The sequence below is a fragment of the Pseudorasbora parva genome, chromosome 20 (genome assembly GCF_024679245.1).
Source record: "Pseudorasbora parva isolate DD20220531a chromosome 20, ASM2467924v1, whole genome shotgun sequence".
In the NCBI taxonomy this organism is placed as follows: Eukaryota; Metazoa; Chordata; class Actinopteri; order Cypriniformes; family Gobionidae; genus Pseudorasbora; species Pseudorasbora parva.
The window spans coordinates 41,035,894-41,058,202 of record NC_090191.1 but is presented as its reverse complement, the minus strand read 5'-3'; the positions used below and the strand labels follow the sequence as shown (position 1 = coordinate 41,058,202).

The window sequence follows — 22,309 nt, the reverse complement described above, 5'->3', positions numbered from 1 at the left end:
CGAAAACAGCCCGGTATAATAGGGAAAACCTGCATTTTCTTGACTGTTTATAATGTACATTTTGGCTTACAGCCGTTTTGGTATTGTGCTGGAGAAAGCAGGCAAAGGCGAAGGTCTAAATGCAGGGTTTTTAATAAAATAACGCACTGAACAAAGAACTCCAGGATTAAAAAAGACCACTTGGATACAAGAATTAGAAGCAACCATTAACAACCCACAAACACCAGTAAGACACAAGCACTATATATACACACAGGGTAGACTAGCTTAATAATAGAACAAGGGGTGTGGATTCACCTGGGAAACACCTGAGGAGACTAATCAACAAGAAAAACTACAAAAAGCCCAGGAAACACTTCAATTTAAACATCCAAGGACAGACACAGAGCATATGTGACAGTTAATTCATTCAACAGAGACTCACCCGCTTCAGTAACATCAATGAAAAGTAAACTTGACTTTACTAGATTTTGAAAAAAATCTAAATAGCCCAAGCTTAAAATCAATTTATCATGCGTTTCAAATATATGTAGAACGCATGGGTGCTCCCGAATGGAGATCGGGTCACAGTGAAATGAACAAAATCGAATAAAATGATCTGCCAGTGATTTATGCAAGCCCCATAATTTGATTCTACTACATGCCAAGCTCAAACAAATCTTTTACAATCACAACAGCAGCCCTGTATAATAAGGAAAACTGCATTTTCATGTCTGTTAATAATGTGAATTTTGGATAACAGCCGTTATATTGTTCTACAGAGACTCACCCACTTAATTACATCAATGCAAAGTAAACTTGACTTAAAAAAATCAAAACAACCTAAGCTTAAATCAATTTACCATGCGTTTCAAATATATGAGGAACACATGGGTGCTCCCAAATAGAGATCAGGTCCCACGGTGAACTTAACAAAACCCGATAAAATTACCTGTCAATTTTTTTTTTGTGAGATCCCTAATTTGATTTTTACAACATGCCAACCTCATCAAATCTTTTAAAATAACAACAGCAGCCCTGTGTAATGGGGCAAAACTGAATTTTCATGATGGTTAATAGTGTAAATTTTGGATAACAGCCGTTATATTGTTCTACAGTGACTCATCTACTTCAATTACATCAATGCAAAGTAAACTTGACTTAAAAAAATCAAAACAACCTAAGCTTAAATTCAATTTACTATGCATTTCAAATATATGAGGAACACATGGGTGCTCCCAAATGGAGACCGGGCCACATGGTGCACGACGTGATCTTCATGACTGTTAATAATGTTAATTTTTGGCTAACAGCCGTTATATTGTTGCAGAGACTCACCCATTTCAATTATATATATGCAAGGTAATCTTGGCTTTTAAAAAATGTAAATAACCCAAGCTTAAATCAGTTTACCATGCATTTCAAATATATGAGGAACGCATGGGTGCTCCCGAATGGAGATCGGGTCACACGGTGAAATGAAAAAAAAAAAAAAAAACAATAAAATGATCTGCCAGTGATTAATGCGAAATGCAGAGCCAACCTCAAACAAATCTTTTACAATTACAAAAACAGTCCTATATGGGGGGAGAGAGAAAGAGAGAGAGAGAGAGAGAGAGAGAGAGAGAGAGAGAGAGAGAGACGCCACGTCATCTTCATGACTGTTAATAACGTACATTTTGGCTAACAGCTATTATATTGTTCTACAGAGACTCACCCACTTCAGTTACGTCAATGCAAAGTAAACTTGACTAAATAACCTAAGCTTGAATCAATTTACCATACGTTTCAAATATATGAGGAACGCATGGGTGCTCCCGAATGGAGATCGGGTCACACAGTGAACTTAACAAAACCCAATAAAATGATCTGCAGTGATTTATGCGAGACCCGTAATTTGATTCTACAGATATGTGGAGTGATTATCTTAACCAGTCACCTTTGGAAGGCATTGATTTCCTGAGGAGCCGGTCGCTGTTCATGCAGCACTTTATTGACTCTTTATGATTCCGCAGAGGAAATGTCAAAGTGCACGTATTGGTTTTTTTTTTTTTTTTGGGGGGGGGGGGGGTACCATTCTCAAATGCAGGAGGGCAGATCGTATCAGACTTGATATCTTTATGCCGGTGGAAAATGGAGAGGTAATAGTCGCCACAATGAAAATCCACGCAAATTGATTTTTGAAGCATTAACCAAAGCACATTCTTAATAATGGAAGCATATTTTACAGGCGGTGCAGTTTTATCTACTCCTTCACTGTGGTTCATTTCACAAATGCTGCAACTGATACGACATTGACTTTTTGTAATGATATTAATTCAGGGCTAGTCATTTTTTTCATTACAAACCAATTATGAAGTCTTTTCGCTTGGCGTGGTTGCCGATCAGACAACAGTTCAATAAAAACAGACTCAATGACCTGTTTTTGTTATTCGTGACAAAGGGGAACTGCTCATTTTTTCAATAAGATGCCTTTTGTTTCCTTATCAAATGATTCATGTCGTTGCTTTCTTATCTTGAGTTATGCGAAGGGTTGGGGGTCTTTGTTAATAGAACGCCATCTATCCCACAGTTCTAGCATTAAATAAGAATATAAATAAGCTTGTTAGTGTAAGGAATAATTGGTATATCCGTAATTGTCTAGCACACAGCGCAGCAGTCACAGTGAGAGGCTAATGTGACTAAAGAGCAATGAGCTTTTATCATGAACCACTGTGATGATAGGAAATCAAACATTGAGTTTTTGCATTCGAATAACCACTAAATAACTATGTTTGCATTTAAATTATACTTCTACGGCTTTAAAAACACATTTAAAAAAATGTATTCATCCAAAAAATGTATATTCTGTCATTGTTTACTCAACCTCATGTTGTTCCAAACTTGCAATACTAACAGCATACAGGTCTGGAATATAAATAATGAAGGCATTTTCTTTTAGGGCTAAGCTACCCAGAGTCTTCAAACATTTCAGAGAAGCTTCTTGAGTTGCAAAACGTCTGATCAATATCGCCACCCACCCGATCGCCTCTCACCCATTTGTCTGTTTCCTACTGAGCACCTGAAGCTAATATCCATCAGCCTCAGTAAAACCCTGATCTCGGCTTCTTTAGGTTACCCTTTTAACATGTGAAATTTTCAGAAGGCTATCGCCTGCTGGGTCAGGTGAAAGGATAACCAGCAGGCGATGTTATTACCTGTAGCCCACAGCAATATTCTGCCACCTATAGCTCACACACACAGAAATAAACATTCACAGCACCACACCGCATTCTCTTCTCAATGCCAATGGAAGGACTTGAGGACCAGATGACAGAAAACTCAATTTCTTTGGGACACACTTTTTCAAGTTAGTCCAAATATTAATTTTAAAAATGCAGTGATACAAAATTACATAATTAATCAGGCCTCTGGACCCGCATGTAAACTTGTCCTGCCATCTGAGAAGTGACTCATGTAGTTGCTGAACCAGTGCTAAACAACCAGACTACTAGGTACAGTGTTACTATTGTTAACTAAAACTTAAAGTATTAAAAAGTAAGGTAACACTTTAGTTTAGTGTTCAATTCTCACTATTAACTAGTTGCTTATTAGCATGCATATTACTAGGATATTGGCTGTTTATTAGCACTTATAAAGCACATATTAATGCCTTATTCTGCATGATCATATTCTACATCCCTTAATCCTACCGATACCTAAACTTAACAACTACCTTACTAACTATTACTAAGCACTATTTAGAATTGGACCCTAATCTAAAGTATGACCAACATGACTTTTTACTTATATCATATTACTAATTACAAAATAACAAGGTGAAATAAAATAAATATAAATGTCAGATGAACATTACAACTTTAAAAACAAAAGCAAATTTAGAGGCCCTGTATAATAATGCTATTACATATTAAGATGCTAGAAGTCTTAAATACAGTATAGGGCTGTCCTGACTAAAGATTTTTTAGCCGACTAGTAGTTGTCCACTTAAGCCATTAGTCGACTAGTCACATGTTTATTATATTAAATTTATTACTTAAATACATACTGGGAGTGGCATTAGATAGTGGCTTGAGTTTCAGGGCTGAGAAAGAATATTATATTTAACATTGGTAACATTGTATAAAATAGGGTTTTCTGAGTCAATGTCATAGCAAAGATAAAGTTGACGACTAAACCACGTTTTGATGTCGATGAATGAAAGGTGAACGTTTGGATTTCCTGGCCGAAATAATAACTAAAACACCAGCCAGTGTTAACGATCTGTCCTTTGGACTGCGAGACTTCACCAAGAGTGCAACAGTCGGGTTCCAGAAGTAAAAACTCCATTCATTTTCTCCATAGTGAAATTGATCTTTAACAATAAAATACAAATCTTTAAAGATAGCCCTACTGTGAGCTACGAAGTTGTTAATCGATGGTGTTTGATTCTGCTAAACCCGTTAGCCCACATTATTTCAACTTAGTTTTAAAATAATTGAGTTTAACAGCGGAATTCGTAGTGAAAAACTACAATACCCATCATGATGTACAGAAAATTCCACCAATCAAAGTTTTCTCTTTAGCCCCATCCACTCCCAGGAAGCACTGCAAATGAGTGTCTCCCTGCACTCTCTAAATATTTCAATATATTTTGCAATTGTCCACAGGAAGCCAGAGATTTCCCAATCCGATCTTTTTTTTTTCCTTGTTTCAAGAAACATCTGCGTACACTCAAGCTGCCCGAAAACCGACTCAAACCGGTGTAGTATACATGCCAAGCCAGTGTGTGGTGCTGTAATTCTCCCACAGAAATACACTAAAAATGAAGAAGAAGAGTTGTGGCTAGAAGGGTATAGCAGTGGTTGGAGATGAGGCAAAATCTTATGATAAAATAACAATAAATACATTTGCTACTTAACAGATATGTTTTATTAACGCCTACACCTACCCCAACCCTAAACCTACCGTTACAATAATGCAAATACGGTAATTAAATGAAGCGATATTGATATCTGCATGCCTAGTGCCTGTAGTTGTATCTCTTAACACTTTCACTGTGCTAGACATATCACCGTTTCACAAAATATACGGATTGGCTGTACACACGAAAACGTAAGATGATGTCGTTTTCAGATTCATCCACTCTGGGACCCGGTTTCAGAAAATATCGGATTCATGCTTTCAAAACACCGGATCCGTGTGAACGAAACGCTGATACCATAGAAAATGTATACATATACAGCTAAACCAGGCCTGCAGCACCCCTCTTTTAGAAACTGAAGCTTTCGCGCCTCGATCACCCCCCCGGTGACCGGTCCCAGTATAGCCGCCCCTCTGTGTTTTCTAATGGACGCGAGGCAAACTAAACAATACAATTAAACTACAAATATTTTTTCCCCAAAGTTAGTTTATGTCATTGAAGGCAGTTATCATCACGATGATTTCATTTCAAGTGTTCATTTTTAAAATAAGTTTAGTTTTAGTTAGTTATCTGATGCTATAAAAACGGGGGGGGTGTGTGACGTCATGATTGACAGCTGAGATCGACGTCTTCTCTGAGTGAAGTTGTCACTGAGGCACTAACAGACTTTTTTCAGGATTTTTGGGAGCAGATTACAGCTTTAGCTTTAATTTCTACATTTCCATAACTGTTTATTTCACACCAACATAATTTATTGTTCTGCATTTGTGAGAGTGTGGGCGGGCTTTTGATATCGCGACTGTACTTCCTGCTCTCTACTGCGCAGACTCGGTCCCAAGATGTCAGCGCCATGGAGGCCACCTGAAAGCTTCAACTCTGCCAAGCGGAAACGGGTGATGTCGCGTCGTCCATTTTTTTTTACGGTCTATGAGTTAAACACGTCTCCGGGTGGACAGGCCCTAAAATATACTCTATACATCAGAGAACAACTAGGGTACACACATTCATTATGAAAGGAAATAATTTGCATTTGTTTAGTTTCAGAATTGGTAAATCTCACTTACCCTTTCTGCTGATTGTGCGGTGCCAAAGAAGATAGGTATAAAAGCTAACCAAATGATGCAGGTAGTGTACATAGTAAATCCAATTGGTTTGGCCTCGTTGAAGGTCTCTGGCACACCACGGGTCTTGATGGCGTAAACAGTGCATGTGACCATTAAAAGGATGCTGTAGCCCAGTGAACAGATGAGCGACAGGTCTGAGATATCACACTTGAGAACCCCGCGGGCCTTCGCTGGATCGGACGTGCGTTGCTCACCGTAGTCCACAACCGTGTGAGGTGGATCGACGGCGAACCAAACAAACACGCCAAGCAGCTGCACTGAGATCAGGCTGAAGGTGATGACCAGTTGGGAAGCGGGACTGATGAAGCGTGGCGCGGCCACCGACTTCTTGCCTTGTTCGAAGATGCGGTGGATGCGGTTGGTCTTGGTTAGCAGAGCCGCGTAGCTAAAGCACATGCCCAAGCCCAGAAACACCCGGCGGAAGGAGCATACGGCCAAAGTCGGCGTGGCGATCATCAAGAAGGTGATGGCATAGCACAAAAAAATGCCCGTCAACAGCACGTAGCTCATCTCCCGGCCGGATGCACGGACAATGGGCGTGTCATTGTAACGGACGAAAGTGACCACCACGAAACTTGTAGCCACGATGCCAAGAACCGCAACGAAAACCGGCACAGCCGCCCAGGCAGAGTGCCACTCGAGTTTGATGATCGGGATGGGGATGCATCCGGTGCGATTGCGGTCAGGACGCTGCTCGTACGGACACAGCTCGCAGCTGAACTCGCTGGCCTGGAAGTGATAGCCTTCGCATCGCTCGCAGTGCCAACAGCAAGGTACACCCTTCACGACCTTCTTCCTTTCACCCATTTGGCAAGGCACGCTACACACCGATGCAGGAAAGGTGGAGTCGCCTCTCCGCCAGCGCATGCCATCCACCTGCAAAAGAACAATGAGAAAAGTTGAAGACCAGGAGCGTAGTGTTAAATCAAGAGACTTTGCATTCAAGAGAAGTCTTATTAGCCACACATACGCATCACACCAACCTAGAAACTGCATGGCAACATGCAAAAAATGCCTAAAAATGTTGTTTAATTTTACAAACCCTCAGTCTTTTACATCCGAGTGGAAAGAATATAACTGCTTTAGCAATTGAATTGTTACACTGCAAAAAAATGCTCTTCTTATTCAATATTTTATTTTCTTGTTTCCAGTCCAATTATCAAATTTTTCTTAAATCAAGAAAAATGCCTTTACTAGATAACAGATATTCTTTTCTTGTTTTCTGGGGAAACATATCAAAATGAAGTGAGTTTTTGTTATCAGCCAATGGGGTGAGAAAATAATCTTATTTCTGTTTGGGACTAAAACAAGAAACAAGATTTCAATCAGAAACAAGATTATTTTTCTCACCCCATTGACGGAAAATTTAGCCTGTTTTAAGCAAAAACTCACTTCATTTTGATTTTAATTTCAACAAAATAAGAAAAAAATATCTTATGTTGTTTTACTTATATAGTAAATGCATCTTGATTTAAGAATTGTTAGATATCTATACTAGAAACAAAACAAAATGACAAAGTAAGAAAAGCATTTTTGCAGTGTTGTTTTTTCAGTAGGTAACTGGAGCCCTATAATGTGACCCACATACACACTGTAAACAGAAAATGTCCACATGGAAAGGATAAAAAACAAAAGAAGTCCCATCAAAGATGAAGAGGTAGAGGCGCATTCAAAAGAAGTCTCATTACCAACACAGATGTATCAGACCCAATGTAGGTTGTGTCATATTTGAGGAATAAATCATTACCCATCAGTGTCTGAAAGCTGTGGAAAATAAGAAGCCTGTGTTGCTCTTTTAAGTGCAGCTTCAGTTTGGCTCCCGGGCGCAACTCTGATGACAGATATATTTTGGGACAAACTTGTGCCAGAGGCATTTGAGATTAAATAAATAAAATGACAAACCCAGAGATTGGCTGCAATATGTCTATTAAGTAAGGAATAACTGATGACGGGGTGTTGCTTTATTACAAATAATGCACACCTGAGGGGGTAATGCGGTCACGGTGGTAATTTCTAATAATTCATTTGACCAGAGTCAATTATTCCACTTACTACTACTACTACTACCATACTATGGTTAACACACTTCAAGACATTGTTCAGAGGATGTATTTGAAGACTTTGTCAGGTTTTTTCTCCTTAAAACACTGTTTGCAGGACTAATTTATTACGCATCTCACCCCACGCCTCTGTTGCTAATTCCTAAATGTAATTTTAGAGCTAATAACGGAGGATTCAGCCACTGAAAGCAGAATAATGAATTAATTTATGCAGTTATTAGAGGGAGGGAGGGAGGGAGAGATTAAGTGTGTGTGAAAATACAAACATTTCCAGAACTTTCATGTAGCTTTTAAGTTGCTAATCTATTATAGAGCCGCACTGACATCATGTTTCATTGCGAGTGTGTGTCTGTACTGTATGAGTGTGCCTTTGTGAGAGTGAGAGATAGAGTGTGTGCTTTTCATACATGATAAAACTTAATTTTGTGTCAAAAAAATTGGAAATAATTTGTGGATTTTATCCTATTATTTAAAATATTTATTTTCTTGGTCAGTGTCGTTATGGGTTTTGGTTCTTTTTGCTGTTGTAGGACCTTTGTAATAACTGAAATCATTTGGCGGAGTGATATGGAACTGTAATGTGGTCAAGACCTGCCTGGAACTACTTTAGCTGAGCGTTTCCCTGGAAATTATTGCACACCTTAGAACATTCGTCAACAAATCAGGTTAAATGATTCAACATCCCAGTAGTATAAGCAATTGTATTGTACATACAGTTACATATATCTGATATATATATATATATATATATATATATATATATATATATATATATATATATATATATATATATATATATATATATATATATATAATGTGAACATTTTGTCCTCAAAGTTGGTGTGTTAGAAGCAGGAAAAGTGGGCAAGCGTAAGGATTTGCGCAAGTTTGACAAGGGCCAGATTGTGACGGCTAGACGACTGGGTCAGAGCATCTCCAAAACTGCAGCTCTTGTGGGCTGTTCCCGGTCTGCAGTGGTCAGTATCTATCAAAAGTGCTCCAAGAGGAACAGTGGAGAACCGGCCACAGGGTCATTGATGCACGTGGGGAGCGAAGGCTGGCCCGTGTGGTCCGATCAAAGAGATGAGCTACGTGCCCATGCTGACCCCTGACCCCGCCGAAAGCACCATCTGTGGCACGTGAGCATCAGAACTGGACCACGGAGCAATGGAAGAAGGTGGCCTGGTCTGAGGAATCACGTTTTCTTTTACATCACGTGGATGGCCGGGTGTGTGTGTGTGGCTTACCTGGGGAACACATGGCCCCAGGATGCACTATGGGAAGAAGGCGAGCCGGCGGAGGCAGTGTGATGCTTTGACCAATGTTCTGCTGGGAAACCTTGGGTCCTCCATCCATGTGGATGTTACTTTGACACGCTCCACCTACCTAAGCATTGCTGAGACCATGTTCAGCCTTTCATGGAAACGGTATTCTGGTGGCTGTGGCTCTTCCAGCAGGATAATGCTCCTGACACAAAGCACAAACGCTTCAGGAATGGTTTGAGGAGCACAACAATGATTTTGAAGTGTTGCATTGGCCTCCAAATTCCCCAGATCTCAAACCAATCGAGCATCTGTGGGATGTGCTGAACAAACAAGTCCGATTCATAGAGGCCCCACCTCACAACTTGGAGGATCTGCTGCTAACATCTTGTTAGATACCACAGCACACCCTCAGGGGTCTAGTGGAGTCCAGGCCTCGACGGGTCAAGGCGGTTTTAGCCGACCAACACAATATTAGGAATATCATATAATGCCTGATTGGTTTATATATATATATATATATATATATATATATATATATATATATATATATATATATATATATATATATATATATATATATATATATATATATAAGATTTCTGCTCTATAGTCTCGCTGTTGCTGCTGCACAGAGGAGGCTGTGAATTAATTATTCATGCTTTGAGACAAATTATGCCTGGCAAAAACAGATTGGCTTTAATTAGAGAAGCAAAAAAAGAAGGGGCATATTAAAATGAAAATAGACAGAATTTGCAAATGAACAGAAGTTTAATTTGACTTATCACATAAAAGGGTACAAAGGGTATTTAAGAATAATTGAACGACCAAATCCCTTCATTTGATTCCTCCCATTCGGTCTGAAACAAAAGCCTCACTGACCATTCACAATTAGGCTGTTTAATTCATCCCAAAGACACACTAATGGGGAACAAGAAGGGTTTTTGAGGTTCAAACGCTGTCAGAATCAATGCTAACCATTTACATACATCAGTATTACTCAGGGTTATAGGGATTTGAAGTAAATGTTGCAGCAGAACTCGTCCCACATGATTTGTGCAACAGAAATCAAATCCTTCAAACTGTGACTAGCTGAGGAGAGATGTGCAGTTGCTTTTCTAAGCAATCTGACTTAAGAAAACACACAAAATGTGATGATTTCTACACATCCTCAATCTTTTGCATCTGAGTGGAAAGAATAGGCTTTATAAATGCTTCAGTAATTTTACATATTGAATGTTTGCTTTAAGTAATTGAACTAATGCCGGAATCAGGCTAAAAGATTTTAGTCCGATCTGTTTGATGTAAGGTATCGCTGGGATTCGTTTACGACAATAGGCCTATGAATGGGAGAAAATGCAGCGCCCAATATGGCGAATAAGCCCCACCTTCTAAATTAAAGAGCCAATCGTTGATTAGTAACGTCATCGCATCACTGCATCATTAGAAGCTCCAGTTGCTATAGAAACAGACATGTGTGCTTAGGACTGTGCATTAGCTTAATACAGGCTTTTGTCATGATTCAAGCGTTTAGAATCCAAATTTATGACAGTTGTTGTCAGATTTCAATGGTGATTTCAAATACGAAATTTAATAGTAGGCTTGCCGAACTGTTTTTGAGAATTTGATGTTTCCTCATTCAAAGAGATAGCAGCTGCACTTGCATGACTGCGAGGCGCTTCAAAGATGACCGCCGAGTGAAATGACTTGTCTTAAAGGGACTTTGTTTTACACACAACCCCCCACCCCCACCACTCTTTCTGGGGATTTTCAGACGACAAGAAATCCATTGCAAATCACAGCACTTTGGTAGCCATTGTTTGTTTACGCTCACAACGACTGTCAGGCGATAGTTCTGCCTTCTCGATGACACTACACATGGCGTTACAGACCGAAAGAGATGATTGGTCAGGAAAGCAACGTGTAATCTGACAAGGTTTTTTTTGCAGCAGCAGCAATTTCCCTGGTCACAATTCTGACATCGATACCATGAGGATATATATATATATATATATATATATATATATATATATATATATATATATATATATATATATATATATATATATATATATATATATATATATATATATATATTCAATATTATCTAATAATTTGGCTGCAGGTTTATTAGGCTCCTGTCACTTTAAATCCTGACAGATCCATTATACTGTTACAAACAGGCTTCCTTTTACACTTGAAACACAACTGACTGTGTTTACATAAATACTCGCCGGCATTTTGACATTATGTTTTGTGTATTTGACTGTTTAAGTGCAATAAGGCAAAATGCGTAAAATGAGTATTGGAAGTGTTTGAAGGGATCCTATAATGCCCCTTTCCACAAATATTGTGTAGCAAAAACCCGGCATAAGTAAACTAAGCCCTTTAAAGTGACCCAGATAAATACACAAGAGTAAAATTGCAAAGCACATTCATTGGCCATTGCCAGATTGGTTTTCCGTAAATGAAATGTTAACCCTATTCAGAGCCATAATCTTTCTAGGCTAAAGAGTTTCATGCAAATCTCCAGCTCTCTGTAACACATCCAGCCCTGATCTGTTTAAGCGCTTAAGGGGCGGGTTTGATACCTGAGTTAAGAAGTGAGATTTAGAGGCTGGATCACAGTTCTGCAGAGCGACCACTTCCCCTCCCACACACCCAGAGGTACGTATTGAAAAACTACAGCTTCGCTCTCCCCACTGCTGCGAGAGCTTTTGGCCATGAAAACACGACTCGTTTCTGGCTACATTAGTTTTGTTTCGGAGCCAGGCACACAACATTACAAGCTTATCTTCCACCCCGTTGACTAATGAAGGCCCGAGAGTATTCATGTCACATGCATCATCAGCAAAGAGGAGATTGTCTTACAAACATTTATGCTTGAATGTATCAGATTTGAACATGCGCACATCATTATACTGTGAAAAACACTGGATGGATGCATGACTGCATAGATGGATTTCACCATGAGGACCAGAAAAGACTCACATTAAGATGCAGTTTGTTCGTCCACTGGCCGATCACTTTATACTCAGTTGTCGATTTGTTGTTGATCTGATACTGGAAGATGTCGTATCGTCCTGGCGCATCTCCGTTCTGATTGAAGACCACCGGAGTGCCTGCACTTCCTGTAAAACAGTTCAGGAGCTTGTTAAAATCATGTTTTTTAAGTCCTGTTGACAATAAAATGGCAAAAACTTCCTATTTACACAATGTTGGAGGAGACACCTGAGCCATGTCTAGAGATTAAAGTCAGTAAATGCATTTTATTGTGCATAATTCACCTGTGCATATGTTTTAATTACTATGATTTAACCTAGTAATGTTTACTCAAAATATAGCCTACTCATAGCTGGATCTTCTGGTGAAAGTGACTGACTGACTGACTGAGATTACACTCAAAAAATCCTGGGTTGAGCCATTTAGGTCATTTTTAGGGGTTATTTTTTCAGGTTTTGGGTAGTTTTTGTGATTAATTCATGATGAAGTAAAAAAATAAAAAATATGCTCACTTTTGTTGGGTAAAATTAACCCAACATGTGTTCAGTCCTATATTTCCCCAGCCCTTGGACTGAAAACAACACAAATTGGGTTTCCATTGTAGACTTGAGTTTTCTTTTGTGAACAAACACATCACAATATTCCTAATTTAAATAATCCATATGCACACTAAAGGGGCGGGGCATTTCCTAAACATGGTCGAAGCTTGACCAATCACAACACACAGCTCCAGCCAACCAATCAGAGCACATTGTGCTTTTCAGAAGGCGGGGCTTCATAGAGACAGAAACTAAACAGAGCGTTACTGACAGACTGAGAAGACAGGAGCCGCAACAATGGAGAATATGAGGAAAATAATCAACATTAAAGCCTGAAAACCTGTTCTAGTAGAGCACATAAACAATCAATACTTGTTATAGCTAAATTCCCAACAGGTGAATTAAAAAGGCTTGTATCACACAGGCTTTCTCGCAGCTCCACAGAAGCGGCTGCGGTGCAGGAGTGTGTTCAGGATCGGGTGCCGCAGGTGTAAATAATACATCCAGCCTCCTGCTGTATATGTGCAACGATCCTGGAAACCTTGTAAGGAGGTAAGAAAGTGGAAAGGTCATAAAATCAGTCAACTTTCACTGAGGCGAGTATCTTAGACATACCACCTGACCTCTACATCCATGTAACTTCACCAATAATGTTGTTTTTGGCACTTGGTTTGGTTACTTGTCTCAAACTTGAATTCAAACCTGCTTTTGGAAAACCACTTTCAGATGAAATTAATGAACTAAAATATGTCAAATGAACTACTTTTCAATATTTATGATTCACATCTAAAATTCTAGTGTGAAGCCCTGAGGCCTTTCAACACTGATTGAATGTTTTATGAGTGCAATAACCAACCTTGTACATCCAAAATTTAGGAAAGTTATTAAACATATGAAATGGGGTTAAAATTATTTGACATTTTTCTTACGTAACAATTTTTATTTATTACAAATGTTGAGAATTGAATTACGATTATGATCCAAAAAGGGCATTTTATATTCCTAAAGTCCTACAACTTTTATTTCCGGTAACACTTTACTTAAAGGCCGTATGTATAATGCATTATAAAGGTATTCATAATATACAATATAATGCATTATAGATTTCAATATACAATTGTAAGTAACCAAAGTTACAATCCATTATAATATTAGCAGATTCCTAGTTGCATCTGAAACTGGTTGTTTGTCATGTGTTTTAATGCATTATACTTTCTAAAGGTGCACCATAGAATAGATACAGTAAATAATATCATGTATATTAGTTAAAATTATTTATGAGATAATGAAATGCATTATAAGGTGTATTACAAGACATAATTAAAGCATTAAAATACTTTTATAATGCAAATGCTTTAAAGCTGCAGTCTGTAGTTTTTCCTCTTTGTCGCCATCTCTGTTCGAAAACTGCAATTGCAGTTATTCGCGGAATGATCAACTCTACGTGAGTAGTGCCCCGGTCGGCAAAGCATGGAAGAATCAAATGTGCAGCTGTCAGGAGAAGCGCTGTCAGTCACCCGGTGTGGATACTGTCATTCCCAATCACAGACTTTACTGTTTGAAAGTATGACCGACATAAGAATGTCATCTGAACAAGTAGCTCATCCTCTTTTGTTCTGACCAACTAAGGAGAAAAAAGCATTGCAATACATTGTGATGATTAATCTAACGATCATTTATCATATCCCGTCAAACTGCAAATTATACTTTTTCAAACTGTTAATGTTATCAGGATTGCGTGACAGTACAGTTTCCAGTTCTGTGCAGTCTAATTTCTAATCGTTTATAACAACACATTAATGTGGAGTAGAGGTGAAGCTCCCTCTCATAGCAAGCACAAAATAACTGATGTTACCATAATGAATATGGCAAAACGAGAAAGGCACAACAAAGGAAAACTCCTTAACTGCATGAATTAAGCGAACAGGTGTGCTACTGTGCTACTGTTACATAGCCTAATTCAACCATTGAAATGTCTTACCTGTTCAGCAGAAAAAAAGCTGGAAAAAAAAGCAAACATATGCTTGAATGTCCCAGGGAAATCCACCAGTACCACTGGAATTAAAAATATTATTACAAGCTTACTGCTGTAAATCTAGCTACGGTAAGCAGATAGTTTTGAACACTGGCTGGTTATGTACTTGCTCAAAAATGTATTTTGGATCATTTTTAACCCAAAAAAGTTACGGACTGCAGCTTTAAGTAAAGTGTTAGCAAATGTGCTTTTTTTTAAAAGTGTTTGCAAATTTGCAATAGCACATGGTCTGACGCTCTTAGCACAGGTGTGTCCGAATCCACTTTTGCTAGTTTAATGGCGAAAAAACTGTTGGTGTACCAGGTGCATGGTCAAACAGGGTTATCCTTAGTCTCTTAATGAATCATGGGTGTGTTTTTGGGCATAAATAAACCAATCAGAGTCTCATCTCCCTTTCCCTTTAAAACCCAGTATAATACTAACAAGCCTTTTAAATAACACAAAAATACTGCACTACTAATGGCTTTAGGTCAGGTTTTTGTTGGTCAATGGCGCAGTCATTTTCAGTTCCTCAAAATATCAACACGCCAACAATGCACCTGAACACACCTGCTTTTCAGACCAGCACACCTATGGGTGAACAGATGGGCACGTTTGCATTTGATATGGCACTTGAAAATGATAACCGTGTCAGGTTTAAACTTACAAAAAACACTTGTGTTTTACCTGCCGTCGCAATGCGCCAATGTATGATAGGGCCCTAAATCCCATATTGTCAGTGTGGATCCCACTGTACATGGTAAAGTTTAATTATTAACTGTGAAATTCTTGCTGCACCAAAGTTTCTAGCTGGACTGAAAGTTCACCTCTAAAGCAGAAAAAAGCATGAAAAAGAAATTCATGGAAAATGTCAGTGCCTAGGCTCATTTGTACTAAGCAAATCGAAATGTCCTTGGAAAGTTTAGACATTTTACATGCCCTCAATCTTTGAAAAGGTCATTAGTAGTTTCAATAATTGATAGGGACACATGTGACACATCAGATGAGCTTCAGAAAAGAACAAAACTAAACTAGCACAAAACTAGAACACAAATGTTCAACAATCTGTGAGAACCTCAAACCGCTTAGTTTACTAAACAACCAAACATGCCTAGATTACTGTAAATGGACTGCACGACTGGATCTTTCATAAGCACAGATGAGAATGAAACCACATGAGCTGTGCTTTAGAGGTGCTTTAGGAGCTCCATGGGAGAGAGAATAATGTGCTGATATGATTGCTTAAGAAAAGCAGTAAACTTAAACAGATAAACAGCTCAGGAACTCTGTCCCCGGGGCCCTGAAACACAGCGAGCCAAACACATCTACGACTTAAATATATAGCACACGAGAAACGAAAAACAATCTAACAGGCCAGTAATCTAAAAGTCTAATTATGCATTTTCTTGATAGAAAAACAAAAGAAGTTCAGACAGCCAAAAATGAACATTGTGTTTTTTAAACACATAAAAAAACAGTTAAGTCTACAAGGGATGGGAATAATTGCTTTTTTGTGAGCTGATTATATTTGAAATCCAGCCTTGTTAAACATTTTAAAACACCCCAAGGGTAATTCATCACACATGAAGAATTTATGAAGAACATATCTTATTCTATTAATGATAGATGACTATCTTTCATGAGACTCGTATCCATAAACCAATCAAACCAATATTAACCTTAAAAATGATGTAAGAAGATGAAAGAAATATTGATGTAGACTTAAAGTTACGAAAATTAGAGGAGAACATTCAGAAAGACACTGTGGATTTTTAATAAATGCTCATCATTAATCTAAAATAGATATGCATTAAAGCAATCATTATTTTTTTGTTTGTTTTTCAATGTTTTCCACGGTTCACTTATAATGTTCAGTGTAAACGCCCACTTCTGTGATTGGCTGCTGTCAGACTTCAGTGTAAACACCCACTTCTGTGATTGGCTGCTGTCAGTATCGTGTGGGCGGAGCTAAAGAATGACGAGTGCACAAAGTGGTGACGTCCTCAAGCGTGGAGAAGAAAACGCTACCCTAAATTAGATTCAACTAATACATATATGATCCAGAATCAGATCCAGTGGCTGAAATAAATTGAACAGGGGAAGCAACAACAGCAGGACGTCCGTCTCTGTGGTATGGACTGTATTTAGTGGCCTGTCAACATTTGTGTGTGTTTACTCGCAGTTTATGAGGACATGATTCGGTTTATGGACTATTGTATGCGACTAAACCTTAGCAGTAGCAAGCAAAATGGTTTTGCTCGTCAGACTAGTGTAACGTTATACATAGAACAGCAATGGAGTAACGTTAGTGCATTTGAATGACGAAGCACACTTTGTGAGAACGCTAGGTTTATGTTTGGCTGGTTTTACAATAAACAAACTGACACCTATAGTGGTCAGCTAAACAAATGTATTTAAACACACACCATAGATTGCATGCTCCATTGATAAATTAACTAACGTTATACGCGATCGTGTTATTTACTGATGTTTACTCACGCGACGATAGCCAACAGCACAGACATTTGAAGCAGTTTTTACTCTGAACCTTTGTCTATGTTTAGGATGGGAATCCAAGTCTTTAACAGTGTAACCCCCCCTAAACTAATCTCTATCCAATCACATCTTCATATTTTCTGTATAAAGATCGTACTTACACATGTTTGGGTTCGAAGATGCCAAAGCGACAATAACCTCCATCCTCCCCACCACCACCAGGATGGTTCCGTACATACCTCCATACCTCCAGGTTCGGCTACGTCCCTGCCTTCATCTTCAGGCCGGAATATGCTGATCCGCTACCCTAGGATTATAAACTATAGACGGGCCTATGCCAAAACTTTATTATGCTTGCTGGGCTGTCAATAAATGTATGCTTCATTCATCATTCTATCTCCCGGGTCTTTCTGGTAGAACAAAAGTGAGAATTGTAAATTGTGTTTTTGAAAAATGAGAGAGACACAATTCGCAGTATTTTCAGCTTTGTTCATGAATATTTATTATGTGTTTGAACCAATCCGAACTTATCTGATGAAAGGCTAACAAAAAAGCCACAGCATAGTTCATTTAATCCATTGCCAAAGCTACATAAAGTTGTTGTTTTACGCTGCCGGCTACAATTATTTCCTTTCCACTGCAGCTAAGTGAAAGAAAACTCTTAAATACAATGATTCTCTCCCAAAAGCTGCTACACCCCTGATACTTCCAGCTCGTAGAATCTAGCAACCATCACTAATAAGATGTTTCTATTTTTGTTTGCTTTCCATCTGTGAGCACAGCACATTTAGACGCCACTGATTAGCCAAACCTCTTTTCTACAACTTTCTTCAATCTCCATCGTCTTCCTCATCACCGCCCTTCATTACAGCGAGTTGACGGCTCTTCCAGCTGATGAGGAGATCGTTTGTCTGGAGGTCAGACATGAGAGGACCTCAGTCGCGGCTTCTCGTTTCTATGCACAAAAAACCCTTTTGATTCGCCCACCATGAAGGAAAGTGAGAGCAGAGGAGGGCAAAGCCTCCGGAAGCAATATTTTCAGCGAATATAATGAGCCAGATTCGGCAAGCGCTTGTGCAGTGAGCATCCAGACAGCTCTGTTCTTTTATTTAAGGAGACATCAAGTGAAGGAAAATACCGATTCTCTCTGCAAAGCCAAGACGCTGAGTGTTTTGTGTTTGCTATGTGCATGTGAGAGCTGCCTGTAAGACACAACACCCATCGGCTTCAAATCTCTGCTCTCAGGTGCAAACATCATTCCCTCCGTGGCAAAGGTGATTCCGGCTTTCTCGCTTGTTGTCACTGCAAATCAACACTAGATTAAAAAGTTTGTCAAGACCAACTTTGAAGCCTGACCAGAAAGTTTGAAGACGTTTAAAAGGCTTGAAGTCTGAAGGCAATAGGCTACAGTCAGAAAAATCTATTAATCTATTACTGTCAGTTAAATCTATCAGAAAACAAATAGGTAATTAACACACTGTTAACATGAATTAACACATTGCTGGCATGTTTCAATTAGCACATACCACATTTTAACAGGTTGATAGCATGAATTGACACATTGTTTTTGTACATGTTGTTAGCAGGATTTACCTCTAGCATGAATAATACGGTTACATTTCCAGTCTGTGTTTGGTTTGTTTTTGCCCCGTGCTTCTTGTTTTCTCTAGTCACATGTTCCTTTGTTCTGTTTCCCGCCACTTTTCCGTTGTCATAGTTACCCTCGTTAGTTTAGTCCCATTCAGTTAGGGCGCGTCTCAATCTGCTCCCTAGTTCAGTAGTCAGGGCACTGATCAGGGAGTCAGCCCATTGACTTATGTCCTAATCAGTGCCCTGACTACTGAACCAGGGAGCTGATTGAGACGCACGCTTAGTCATCAGTGTTGGTATTTAGTTCTCCCCTGTTCAGTCTGTCTTTGTCTGGTCTTACGTTAGGTTAATGTTAAGTTCATGGTGTTTGATGTTCTGTTTTGACCCTGATTTAACTAAAGCCTGTTTTGTTTCAAAGTCCTGGATCTCCTCATCTCTGCTGCATCCAACACCGTAACAAAAACATCACTACCTTGTTTTAGCTTGTTAACATGAATTAGCACATTGTGAACATGTTTTTTGCATGTTGCTAGCATTATTTAACATGAATTAGCACATTGTTACCATGTTTAAAAAAATGTGCCAACATGTAGTAGCACATTGATAGGCTACCATTTTTTCCGCATTTTGCTAGCCCGATTTAACATTTTGTTAACATGGTTTATAATGTTGCGAGCATGCTTTTAGCATTTTCTAATAGAAATTAACACATTGCTAACATGTTTAAGCATGTTTGCTAGCATGTTTCTAACATTAACGCATTGATACCATGTTTCAACATTTGCAAGCATTAATTGGCAGATTGCGAACATGATTTAGCAATTTGATAAGATGATTTAACATGTTTATAGCATGTTTCTAAAATAAATTAGCACATTGATACCATGGTTTAAAAGTTTATTGCACACATGAATTAGCACATTGGTACCATGTTTTAGCATGTTGCTAGCATGATTTAGCATGCTGTCCTAGACAAGTTGATAAACTTTGTTGCTCATAGACAGCTTAAATACACTATTGTTTTGAGTATTAGAGTAATTGTATAAAAGTTTTGACCTGCTCAGTGAAAGTCTATGGGAATTTGGGGTTGTTCGGAAGTCTGATAAGGGAATTAAATTCAATAGCAATGTGAGTCAGAAAAGTCTGAAGGTCTGACCCGAGTTTGGTGGTTGTTGCCTTAGAAGAAGAAGAAGCTTAAATAGCATTTCTGTAGATTGGCTTTCCCAAGCAAACATAACGCAAGTAAATAAACCAGTGAGCAATCAGGGATGGCAGATTAGTCTGTTATTAATCTAACAGCAACAAACTGATCCTTCCCTGTGTAAGAAAACACTCATGCTTTCATCGTGATGGGCGAGGATAGTGGCACAGAAGACGAAGCGGCTTACAGAGTTTATCCACTGATATTGATCAAAGCTTGGCGTTCCAGGTGGACCAGGGCAGCGGGAAATTGAGGATTACAGGAGACCGGACAGACGCAACAATGGACCACTCGGTGGGATTAACCTTTCTGTCGACTCTTCCCTGCTGGTTCTGTCAGCAAAAATCACTTACAAATGCACATATTTAGGGTTAGAGATTTGAACAAAACCCAGAAATATGCTTCACACAAGTGTGGAAATGCAGACGGTAATATGCACAGTACAATGTCTTAATATGGGCCAACACATTGCCAGTAAACATTGCCTGTCTCCAGAGGTGGAAAATAAGTAGTTACTTGAGTAAATCAGGTGTGGTGGTGTGGATCAGTTTAAGGGTAAAGTTAGGGACAGGTGTGGTGGTGTGGGTCAGTTTAAGGATAAAGTTAGGGACAGGTGTGGTGGTGTTGGTCAGTTTAAGGGTAGAGTTAGGGACAGGTGTGGTGGTGTGGGTCAGTTTAAGGATAAAGTTAGGGACAGGTGTGGTGGTGGGAGTCAGTTTAAGGGTAAAGTTAGGGACAGGTGTGGTGGTGTGGGTCAGTTTAAGGGTAGAGTTAGAGACAGGTGTGGTGGTGTGGGTCAGTTTAAGGGTAGAGTTAGGGTCAGGTGTGGTGGTGTGGGTCAGTTTAAGGGTAGAGTTAGGGTCAGGTGTGGTGGTGTGGGTCAGTTTAAGGGTAGAGTTAGGGACAGGTGTGGTGGTGTGGGTCAGTTTAAGGGTAGAGTTAGGGTCAGGTGTGGTGGTGTGGGTCAGTTTAAGGGTAGAGTTAGGGACAGGTGTGGTGGTGTGGGTCAGTTTAAGGGTAGAGTTAGGGTCTGGTGTGGTGGTGTGGGTCAGTTTAAGGGTAGAGTTAGGGACAGGTGTGGTGGTGTGGGTCAGTTTAAGGGTAAAGTTAGGGTCAGGTGTGGTGGTGTGGGTCAGTTTAAGGGTATAGTTAGGGTCAGGTGTGGTGGTGTGGGTCAGTTTAAGGGAAGAGTTAGGGACAGGTGTGGTGGTGTGGGTCAGTTTAAGGGTAAAGTTAGGGTCAGGTGTGGTGGTGTGGGTCAGTTTAAGGGTAAAGTTAGAGACAGGTGTGGTGGTGGGAGTCAGTTTAAGGGTAAAGTTAGGGACAGGTGTGGTGGTGTGGGTCAGTTTAAGGATAGAGTTATGGACAGGTGTGGTGGTGTGGGTCAGTTTAAGGGTAAAGTTAGGGAAAGGTGTGGTGGTGTGGGTCAGTTTAAGGGTAAAGTTAGGGACAGGTGTGGTGGTGTGGGTCAGTTTAAGGGTAAAGTTAGGGACAGGTGTGGTGGTGTGGGTCAGTTTAAGGGTAAAGTTAGGGACAGGTGTGGCGGTGTGGGTCAGTTTAAGGGAAAAGTTAGGGACAGGTGTGGTGGTGTGGGTCAGTTTAAGGGTAAAGTTAGGGACAGGTGTGGTGGTGTGGGTCAGTTTAAGGGTAAAGATAGGGACAGGTGTGGTGGTGTGGGTCAGTTTAAGGGTAAAGTTAGGGTCAGGTGTGGTGGTATGGGTCAGTTTAAAGGTAAAGTTAGGGACAGGTGTGGTGGTGTGGGTCAGTTTAAGGGTAAAGTTAGGGACAGGTGTGGTGGTGTGGGTCAGTTTAAGGGTAAAGTTAGGGTCAGGTGTGGTGATGTGGGTCAGTTTAAGGGTAGAGTTAGGGTCAGGTGTGGTGGTGTGGGTCAGTTTAAGGGTAAAGTTAGGGACAGGTGTGGTGGTGTGGGTCAGTTTAAGGGTAAAGTTAGGGACAGGTGTGGTGGTGTGGGTCAGTTTAAGGGTAGAGTTAGGGACAGGTGTTGTGGTGTGGGTCAGTTTAAGGGTAAAGTTAGGGACAGGTGTGGTGGTGTGGGTAAGTTTAAGGGTAAAGTTAGGGACAGGTGTGGTGGTGTGGGTCAGTTTAAGGGTAAAGTTAGGGTCAGGTGTGGTGGTGTG

The 22,309-nt window shown here is 39.6% G+C and overlaps 1 protein-coding gene across 2 annotated transcripts in view; it reads right to left on the bottom strand.

Annotated features, from left to right (window-relative positions):
- grm8a (glutamate receptor, metabotropic 8a) overlaps positions 1-22,309 on the bottom strand; it is a 275,021-nt gene that overhangs the window by 17,822 nt on the left and 234,890 nt on the right. For both annotated transcript variants that reach the window (XM_067428552.1, XM_067428553.1), the window contains exons 8-9: positions 12,320-12,459; positions 5,947-6,882 (exon numbers count right to left, since the gene is read on the bottom strand). In XM_067428552.1, the coding sequence (XP_067284653.1) occupies positions 5,947-6,882; positions 12,320-12,459 (1,076 nt within the window). The remainder of the gene's footprint in view (positions 1-5,946; positions 6,883-12,319; positions 12,460-22,309) is intronic.